Source organism: Podarcis raffonei, chromosome 18, assembly GCF_027172205.1.
Source record: "Podarcis raffonei isolate rPodRaf1 chromosome 18, rPodRaf1.pri, whole genome shotgun sequence".
In the NCBI taxonomy this organism is placed as follows: Eukaryota; Metazoa; Chordata; class Lepidosauria; order Squamata; family Lacertidae; genus Podarcis; species Podarcis raffonei.
Window position 1 is genome coordinate 8,917,184 of NC_070619.1, and position 10,263 is coordinate 8,927,446.

The 10,263-nt window shown below is 49.0% G+C and overlaps 2 protein-coding genes across 4 annotated transcripts; one reads left to right on the top strand and one right to left on the bottom strand.

The window, feature by feature from the left end:
* Nucleotides 1-374: 374 nt before the first annotated feature.
* On the bottom strand, nucleotides 375-3,372 carry LOC128405822 (zinc finger protein 79-like). Of its 3 annotated transcripts, none has more exons than XM_053372797.1 (2): nucleotides 2,676-3,372; nucleotides 375-1,171 (listed from the first exon to the last, which is right to left on the bottom strand). In XM_053372797.1, exon 2 carries the CDS (start codon nucleotides 1,163-1,165, stop codon nucleotides 449-451), a length of 717 nt encoding a protein of 238 aa, XP_053228772.1. In that variant the 5' UTR covers nucleotides 1,166-1,171; nucleotides 2,676-3,372; the 3' UTR covers nucleotides 375-448. The 3 variants fall into 3 exon arrangements, with proteins under 3 accessions (XP_053228772.1, XP_053228773.1, XP_053228770.1); XM_053372798.1 differs by having other exon boundaries at nucleotides 375-1,194; XM_053372795.1 differs by having other exon boundaries at nucleotides 2,669-3,372.
* On the top strand, nucleotides 3,296-7,126 carry TPGS1 (tubulin polyglutamylase complex subunit 1). Its single transcript, XM_053372789.1, has 2 exons — nucleotides 3,296-3,690; nucleotides 6,304-7,126. Exons 1-2 carry the CDS (start codon nucleotides 3,338-3,340, stop codon nucleotides 6,833-6,835), a joined length of 885 nt encoding a protein of 294 aa, XP_053228764.1. The 5' UTR covers nucleotides 3,296-3,337; the 3' UTR covers nucleotides 6,836-7,126.
* Nucleotides 7,127-10,263: the final 3,137 nt, after the last annotated feature.

The window sequence follows — 10,263 nt, forward strand, 5'->3', positions numbered from 1 at the left end:
TGGGAGCCAATGTAGGTCTTTCAGGACTGGTGTTATATGGTCTTGGTGGCCACTCTCAGTCACCAGTCTAGCTGCTACATTCTGGAATAGTTGCAGTTTCTGGGTCACCTTCTAAGGTAGCCCCACAGAGAGCGCATTGGAGTAGTCTAAGAAAGAGATAACCAGAGCATGGACCACTCTGGCGAGAAAGTCCAAGGGTCTCATCCTGCGTACCAGATGGAGCTGGGAGACAGCTGCCCTGGACACAGAACTGACCTGCGCCTCCATGGACAGCTGTGAGTCCAAAATGACTCCCAGGCTGCGCACCTGGTCCTTCAGGGGCTGAACAATGGGGGTGGAGACGTTCCTTCAGGGATACAGGACCAAGACCACTCCCAGTTACCAGTCTAGCTGCCGTTTTGCTCTGGTATTCCTGGCTGGCGTCCTTCCTTTTTGTCCAAGGGAGCCCTCATATTTCTCCGTTAACAGTGTGCACGTTCCGCATGTGCTTTAAAAGGTTGGACTTGTGATTGAACGCCTTAGAGCATTGCTCGCAGCCGAAGGCCGGCTGGGCCTGGTGGGTGCGCCGGTGCTGCAGGAAGGTGGAGCGGTGGGTGAAGGCCTTGGCGCACTCGCCGCAGCGGTGCGGCCTCTCGCCCGTGTGCACCCGCTCGTGCTCCTTGACCGAGGCCTCCCACTTGAAGCGCCGGGCGCAGTGGGCGCAGGCGAAGGGCTTCTCCTGCGTGTGGATGCGCAGGTGCTTTACCAGGCAGGAGGTGCGCTTGAAGCGCTTGGGGCACTGGTGGCAGGCGAAGGGAGCCTCGTCCGAGTGCACCTTGCCGTGCTTGTCCAGGTCGGCCCGCAGTTTGAAGCGCTTCCCGCAGGTCCGGCAGCGGAAGGGCCGCTTGGCCGAGTGCACAAGGCGGTGTTTGATGAGGTCAGCACATCGGGTGAAGGTCTTGGCGCAGCGCTTGCATTGGTAGGGTCGCTCGCCCGTGTGGATGCGCTGATGCTCGCGGAAGTTCGTCAGGTACTTGATGTCCTTCTCGCAGACGGCGCAGCGGAAGACGTCCACGTCAGCGGCAGTGGAGCGGGCCTGGGGGCGCCTCGGCTTGCCCGGCCAGACCACCACCTTCTTCCTCTTCTTCCGGGGGCGGGTTTTAGGAGGGGTGCGCCCAGCATCCATGAGTTCCTGGCAAAGATGGAGCAGAGGCTCTATGGGGGTAGTGGGGTAGATTTATTTATTCATTTCATAAAAGGCATGCACTGATTTATCGCAAAAGGAAAAGAAAGATTACTGGGAAATGATACTACAGTGGTACCTCGAGTTACAGGCGCTTCAGGTTATGGACTCCGCTAACCCAGAAATAGTACCTCGGATTAAGAACTTTGCTTCAGGATGAGAACAGAAATTGCGCGGCGGCAGCTGGAGGCCCCATTAGCTAAAGTGGTGCTTCAGGTTAAGAACAGTTGCAGGTTCAGAACGGACCTCCGGAACAAATTAAGTACTTAACCCAAGGTACCACTGTACACTGATTTATTGGAAAAGGAAAAGAAAGATTACTGGGAAATGATACTAGATTCAAGTAGGTAGCCGTGCTGGTCTGCTGTCATGGGTAAGCAAACTAAGACCCGGGGGCCGGATCTGGCCCAATTGCCTTCTAAATCCGGCCCCTGAGCGGTCTGGGAATCAGCATGTTTTTACATGAGTAGAATGTGTCCTTTTGATTCAAATGCATCTCTGGTTTATTTGTGGGGCCTGCCTGGTGTTTTTACATGAGTAGAATGTGCCCTGTGATTTAATATGCATCTCTGGGTTATTTGTGGGGCATAGGAATTGGTTCATTCCCCACCTCCCCCAAAGGCTGAGGGACAGTGGACTGGCCCCTGCTGGCCCCTGGACTCTGCCATAGTCAAAATAAATTAAAAGATAGTTTTAAAAACTCTTCTTAAAAACCTAAAAAGTCCCTTAAAAGAGTCAAGTCTTCAAAAAAGTTATATGACCTAAGAAAGTATTTAAAAGAATCCTTCCAAAAGAATTTTATAACTATAAAATTAGAGACCAACTGAGTAGTTTTAGGTATAAGCTTTCATGTTTGGTATAGGCTTCCGAATGGTGTGTGTTGTTTGTGTCTGTGTGTACCCCAGGCGTTCTGCTTTTAGTGCCGCTTCTCGATTTCATCCTCCGGACCCAAGCTTTGCAGTTTTGACTCTTTATTTTTCTCTCCGTTTTGATTGGGGTTGGGGGGGAAGGAACCAGAAGCAAACATATAAATAAACACAGGCACGTGCACCCAAGAGACAGAGATGCTCGTGGTTTCTCTGCCCCCACGCATGCTGGTTTTGCAACCAGGCTGAAAATTTAAATAAATTCTGGGGGGCGGGCAAAAAACAACAGCACACAGGCTGATTAGGAACCCGCACCCTTATTGATAAATAAACAAATACCATGCAGTCACTCCTGAGCATTGCAAAGCCCTTAATAGCTTTAAATTGTATTTTAATCAACTTGTTTTTATTATTGGTTGTTAGCCGCCCAGAGCCTGGAATTGGCTGGGGAGGGCGGGGTATAAATAAAAATTTATTATTATTATTAATATTATTATTAAAGCCCTTAATAGCTTTGCAATGCTATTAGCCCCCCCCCCCAAAAAAAACCCCATGCAATCTCACTTTATGCAAACCCTACCACTTACTGAGCTCCAGCAAGGGGGCGCTGGGGATCAAACTGCCCACGGAAGCAGATAAAACTCCCCAAGTCACAGATCAGCCGGTACACTAAAAGAGACGGGAAACAAAACCAGCCTTTTCTGGCATATTAAGGGTAAAGTCACGTTGCCCATACTAAAGATGGCTGCCTGCGCCTCACACCCGCCCAAACAGCTCGCCTTGTTCGCCCCGCGAGTTGGCGCAGCGCTCTCATTGGCTGCTGCTCCAACTCTCGCGACACTTCCTCTATCCTGCAGTTTCGACGGAAATGGATGGCCGTATAGAAGGAAGGGATAGGCTGGCCATGGGGGGGAAACACACACACTCGAATAACTATGATTTTTAAAAATATAATAATACTGGATATCTATCATCGATATGTTGACGCAAAGCAGCGCTGCCTTATGCCTTAGCAACTTTATGGTAGAGCGCGGCCTATACTTCCGGTAATTATGGAGGGCGACGCTCTAGCCATTTCCCTCTTCATGGTGGAAGCTGGGTTAAAAACAAGATTGGCGGCCGCCTCAGCGTCTTCTCTTTTGATTGGCTGCCCGTCGCAAGAGCGCGAGGCGCGGCCCTCACCCAAAATGGCCGACGCGCGGCCCTCACTCAAGATGGCGGCCGTCGCTAAGCGGCGCCCTCAGACAAAATGGCGGCCAGCGAGAAGCGGCGCTCGGCGGCGGCGGCCGGCGGGAGCGACCCGGCCCGGCCGTCCCTTCCCTCGAACGGCGCCCCGTCGGAGAGCGAGGCGGAGTTCCTCCTGCAGGCGGGCGTGAGCGACATGGTCCGCGAGGCCCTCCTGAAGGTGCTGGAGGCGCGGCCTGACGAGCCCGTCGGCTTCCTGGCCGGCTACTTCGAGAGGCTGGCGCAGGGCGGCCCTGAGGAGGCCGAGGCGGGAGAGGCCTTGTCGGCGGCCGACGGCGGCGGGGAGCCCCGGGGGCTGCTGCGGGGGCGCCTCGGACGGGCCTTGTGGTACCTGAGCCTGGCTCACCACTCCCACAGGTGCGGCAGTTGGGAAGGAAGGCCGGGACGGGAAAAACTACCGCGCCCAGAATGCACCGCGACAAGATTCGGGGCTCTTTCGCTGTGCTTTGGCGCGCGGGGCCTCCTGGGACATGAAGTCTTTCCCCCTTACCGGTTTTTCAGAGGAGAAGCGAATTATTGTTGTTAGCCGCCCTGAGCCCGGCTTCCGGGATATAAATAAAAAATTTTTATTTTATTTTATTTTATTTTATTTTATTATTAGGGAGGGTGAACGCTTTATTTTTTTCCCAATTTTTTTATTGGTTTTCGCAACATTATAAACAAACAAACACATAAGACAAACAAACAAATCATAGCTTTATTGAAAATTACACTTATTAACATTGTTAGGTGACTTCCTCGCTTCCCCTTGGTTGAATTTCATTGCATGTCCTTGTAACGGTTTTCCAAATCACGGTTCTTGTAAAATTTAACGTAAACATTAACATCCTTAGATCTTCACATTATGAAATTAAACATATTAATTCATCCCTTAACATAAATAAAAACCTACGCCAATCAAATGTCTGCAAGCTGTTTTCAGTTAATTTAACTTAACATATTTAACTAAGTAATCATTAAATTTAATCCACTCTTCCTGATACTACTACTCCTTCAGGACGCGGACTCTTCCGGTTAGGTCGGCTAGCTCCGAAAAATCCATCATCTTCATCTGCCTATCGCTCTTATGTGATTGTAATTGTGGGGCACCGGAATCGTTGCATCACATAATTTTTGATTGTGCTTTTCACTCATCGGCCAGGAGCAAGTTTCTTGCTCAATATCTAAAGGGAATTGCCGATGATACGAACGAAGCCAAACTGAGACATCTATTAAATGATGATGACCCCCTAAGATCACTCATGGTTGCCAGATTCTTGATCAGCGTCCTATCCCTAAAGAAGAGAAACGGACTCCTGTGCGGCTCAGATAATCCCTCTAAACTATGATCTATGTTTTAGGATGTAATTAGGTGATTTCACCATTGATGTCTTCTACTAATTTATGAGTAGAGGGCGATGTTTATGTTACAAATTTATTGTAATGTATGATGTTGGTCTTTTGTTTTTGTTTTGCTTTGGTTCTTGTCTGTTTTTTGTAAGTCTTGGCGGTTTTAAATTTGGAGGTTTAAGTACATTATGTTGGTATGGGAAACTGTCGTGTGATGGGCCAATGGCCGTAATAAAGATCAATACATCTTCATCTGCCATTCTTCTATCGACCCACCCCACCCCACCCCGTTTTTCAGAGGAGAAGCGAATTACGGAGAACGCTTTAAAAACGATTTTTTTAAAAAAAGTTCTTTTATAGGCTGACGTCATTCCCCTCGTTCCATGCAGTGCTTTTTATATATTGGGTTCAGTTGAGGGGGGTGCATTCGTTTTTTTTATTTATTGATATTTCCTTTTCATTGCATTTATTTTTCTAAAAAAAAAAGAATTCTGTTACTTCCTCCATGAACCATGTGTTTTGCGGCTGCTCGCCCTCTGTATTTTACCGCCGCAACAACCATGCCATGTAGGCCAGCGAGAGGTCAGACGGCCCGGTGAGCTTTGTGGCGGAGCAGGCATTCGAACCCAGGATGGCACCCGGGTCGCTCTTAGCTGCTGCATGGCTTTCCGTGGTCATATGACAGAAACTGGGCTGCTTCGCCCTTTCGCTTCGAGACAGCACTGCCTAGTGGTTAGCGCGCTAGACAGGGAAACGGAGGTTAATAAAATCCCTTGCCTTGGGCCATCCGCCGTCTCTCAGCCTAACCTACCTTGAAGCACATGAGCCACTGACTCGATACAGCTCTCTCCGTTTTCCAAGTGGAATTTTTGGAAATCGACCCTCAGGTACAGCCGAAGGCAGTATATTCAATCTTGTGAAAGTGCGTCTGTATTTTGGAATTGTTAAATTGTGCAAATGGGGTGCCTGAGTGTCAAAATGACTAGGTGGGAAATAATCATGTTGTTGTTGTTTAGTTGTTTAGTCATGTCCGACTCTTCGTGACCCCCTGGACCAGAGCACGCCAGGCCCTCCTGTCTTCCACTGCCAACCGCAGTTTAGTCAAACTTATGCTGGTAGCTTCGAGAACACTATCCAACCATCTCATCCTCTGTTGCCCCCTTTTGCTTGTGCCCTCCATCTTTCCCAACATCAGGGTCTTTTCCAGGGAGTCTTCTCTTCTCCTGAGGTGGCCAAAGTCTTGGAGCCTCAGCTTCAGAATCTGTCCTTCCTGTGAGCACTCAGGGCTGATTTCCTTCAGAATGGAGAGGTTTGATCTTCTTGCAGTCCATGGGACTCTCAAGAGTCTCCTCCAACACCATAATTCAAAAGCATCCATTCTTCGGCCATCAGCCTTCTTTATGGTCCAGTTCTTACTTCCATACATCACTACTGGGGAAACCATAGCCTTTACTATACAGACCTTGGTCGGTAAGGTGATGTCTCTGCTTTTTAGTCAAAATGACTAGGTGAGAAATAATCATACCACGGACAAAATTTCCTTACCGTAGACAGATCATTCTGTCGCTCGATATCACGTAGGGCACCGTCTAGTTAAATTGTCTGCTTTACCAGTGTTCTGTTTTATATTCCTTCTTGTAGGATGGCCTTTAACAACAACGTCAGTGTGGCCTACGATTCCTTGTCCGCCGCCGGCAGGCGCAAGAAGCCTGGAGTCAGTGGGAAGCTCTACAGCGAGCTGCTGAGACTGATGTGCCAAGACAAGGGCACGCCAGAAGACATCGCTCTGCCCCTGCTGAGCAAGGTCGCCTGCCGAGACCACGAGGCGGTGCCCTTTGACATCTTCCGCTACGGCGTCCTCACCTGCCTGGTCCTCCTCGAATTCCTGGCCAAGGCGGACTTGCTTTTCAACGCACTGTGCGGCGGCTCGGGGGTGGCGGACAAACGAGTCTGTGCGGCGGTCCTGGGGACCCTGGAAGACGCCCTTTGCCCCGCCGAAGTCGCAGCCCCCATCCGCTTCCTGGAGGCCGGGTCCAAGCTTGGGCCGGATTGCTTGGCTTCGGCCATGGACAAAGCCCTGGGTGAGCGGAAGCCAAGCGTGGCCATGGAGAAAGAGGAGTTCCTCCAGAGAGCCTCGTCCATCTTCGTGGCGAGAGTGAAACCCGTCGAATGAGCTCTGAAGTGGGGCAGGTGGGTTTGTGTGTGTGTGCTTCGTCTGGTTCCCTGATCACCAACCTGGCTGTTCATCTAGGATGGAGAAACAATGCCGACTTCTTGTTTTGGGCCGGCGATGGAGAGAGATCGAAACGGAGCAACAATTTACCGACTTTGCTTTCTGAGGTTCAGTAGAGCTGCATGACTGATGTCCGAAACTGCTGCTCTTTCTTGAGTAAATCTCATGTCAAACACTGGATAGGCTTGAAGGATGATGGAGATATTTAAATTGGGTTATTTATATTGCAAATCGTCTCACATTTCTTTCTTTCTTTCTTCTTTTATTACACCACACAATTCATTGCGCCAGTCCACACCTTTTCTGGGTGTGCCCAGAATGTGGTCCCAGCAGCCCACCTTCCCCAGTCAGATTTTGGAATTTTGCTCACAAGACCGGTGTTTTTTTACTGTGCTTTTTTTGCTCTCAATGCTGAACTGTGTTGTAAGCTTAGACTTTTTAGATTTACAGTGGTACCTCGCAAGACGAATGCCTCGCAAGACGGAAAACTCGCAAGACGAAAGGGTTTTTTGTTTTTTGAGCTGCTTCGCAAGACGATTTCCCCTATGGGCTTGCTTCGCAAGACGGAAACGTCTTGCAAGTTTGTTTCCTTTTTCTTAACACCGTTAAGTTGCGACTTGACATCGAGGAGCAACTCATAGAACGCGGTGTGGTAGCCTTTTTTGAGGTTTTTAAAGCTTTTAAAGCTTTTCCAAAACTTTCCCGACACCGTGCTTCGCAAGACGAAAAAAATCGCAAGACAACAATACTCGCGGAACGAATTAATTTTGTCTTGCGAGGCACCACTGTATTATTTCAGAACATAATACAGTGGTACCTCTGGTTGCGAACGGGATCCGTTCCGGAGCCCCCTTCGCAATATGAGCAGAATGCAATCTGCGCTTGCGCAGGTCGCGATTCGCCACTTCTGCACATGCGCGTGACGTCATTTTGAGCGTCTGTGCATGCGCGAGCGGCGAAACCCGGAAGTAACCCTTTACGGTACTTCCAGGTTGCCGCGGGACGCAACCTGAAAAGATTTAACCTGAAGCAAACGTAACAAGAGGTATGACTGCACATCGCTTGGTTGTTTAAAATAAACCACAGAAAAACTCAAAAGCGGTTTTTGAAAGGAATTAAACAATACAATTTTCAGCCAAAAGGGAAAAAAAGAAACAGCTTAGAAAACTGCAATTTAAAACATTCAAAAAATTGAGAATAAACTAAAAGCAGGTTAGAACAGACTTAATCATTTCTAGATATATGGATGGGATTGTCTTAACGAAAGTGTTCTTAGCCCACGCCGAAAATAGTGCAGCGAAGGTGCCTGCGATCAACAGGCAGGGAGTTTCAAAGTGTAGGTCATGCTGCTTTTTTTACAAATGCACTTCGGAACTCCCTGCCTATTGATGTCAAGTAGGTACCTTCACTGCACTCTTTTCGGCACCTGCCTGGTGCTCAGGCCTGTTTCCAGGCTACATCTCCACACACTCTTTGCCTTACTCAGATGCATAGCTGTCAACCGTCCCTTATTTGGTGGGAAAATCCCTTATCCCAGCGCCATGTCCCGCTGCTGTCCCTTATTGATGATGTCCCTTCAATTTCCCGGGTTTCAAAGGAAGCAGCTCCTCTCCCTCCCTCCCTGCCGGCCAGGGAGGAGGGAGGCTCCAACTGTGTTGCTTGGCTGCGTTGCTCACCCAATAAGGAGTCTAAGAACGACTGGGGGGGGGGTGCTTGCATGCCTTGTGCCAATCAAATCGCCTTTGCTCAGCGCTTCCCAGCAGAGAGGTGACAGTGGTTTTCCTTGCTACATCCCCTTTGCCGGGTTGCTGCGCTCTGGGGACCACCGCTTGAGGCTTCGTTTGGCTGCTGGCTGGGCTTTCTGCCTTTGGCTCGGAGGGGCTCAGAAGTCGAACGTACCTGTGCTTCGAAAACCCCTTATTTTGGCTGCTGATCCCTTATTTTCGAGGCTGCTGGTCCCTTCTTTTCAAATCTGTAAGTTGACAGCTATGCTCGGATGTATCTTTGAACTGAGAGAATGTCACTCGCTTGCCTGATGGGGGAATGTCTTTGTGCCTCTACAGAAACCTCTTGACTTTTGCATAGCTGGGATATCCTCCCAGCCCCAGGCGTTCGTGTGACACGCCTACTGCACACTGCAGCCAACACACTAACATGTCGCGACACATGGTTTGGAAAGCTCTGGTATAGACCAAAAATACCTTTAAGGTCAGCCGGGTGCCTTTTATCCTGGTAAGATCACTGAAATCTTTGGAGAAATTATCTGCAGCTCATTCCCCACAACCTTGTGCTCAGCTGCGCAACCCATAAACTCCTAGAAGCTGTGCATTCACTGTAGTGAGCCCCAAGGCTGTGCTCTTTTTATTATCTTCATTTTAACAGATTTCCATGGTGTTTTAATACTGTTTAATTAAATGTTGTTGTTGTTTAGTCATCTTAGTCGTGTTCTACTCTCTGTGACCCCATGAACCAGAGCATGCCTTGGAAACTCACTTTCTACTCAAAGCTTCTCCTTATGTCCATGGAGTTTTCTTGGCAAAATACTGGGAGTGGTTTGCCAGTTCCTTCTCCAGGTGGATCACATTTAGTCTGAACTCTCAGCTATGTTTTTGTGGGACGCGGGTGGCGCTGTGGGTAAAAGCCTCAGCACCTAGGGCTTGCCGATCGAAAGGTCGGCGGTTCGAATCCCCGCGGCAGGGTGCGCTTCCGCTGCTCGGTCCCAGCGCCTGCCAACCTAGCAGTTCGTAAGCACCCCCGGGTGCAAGTAGATAAATAGGGACCGCTTACTGGCGGGAAGGTAAACGGCATTTCCGTGTGCTGCGCTGGCTCGCCAGATGCAGCTTTGTCACGCTGGCCACGTGACCCGGAAGTGTCTCCGGACAGCGCTGGCCCCTGGCCTCTTAAGTGAGATGAGTGCACAACCCCAGAGTCTGTCAAGACTGGCCGGTACAGGCAGGGGTACCTTTACCTTTTACCCTCAGCTATGACCTGTCCATCTTGGGTGGCCCAGCATGGCATAGCTCATAGCTTCTCTGCGTTATTCAAGCCCCTTCGCCACGACAAGGCAGTGATCCATGAGGAGGTTTAATTAAATAGCAATTAAAATTGTTGAATATTTATATATATATTACTTTTTAATTGAACAATAACAGTATTAAAACACCATGGAAATCGTTAAAATGAAGATAATAAAAAGATAATACTAAAAAGAACACACACAAGCTTTCTGTAGGTGTATCTTTTATATATACATATATATATATATATATAAGCTTTCTGTAGTTAGCTGGACTTTCTTATTTTTGTAAGACGCCTTTGAACCCCAGTCTGGGGAAGAGGTGGATTAGACGAAATAATAATAATTCATT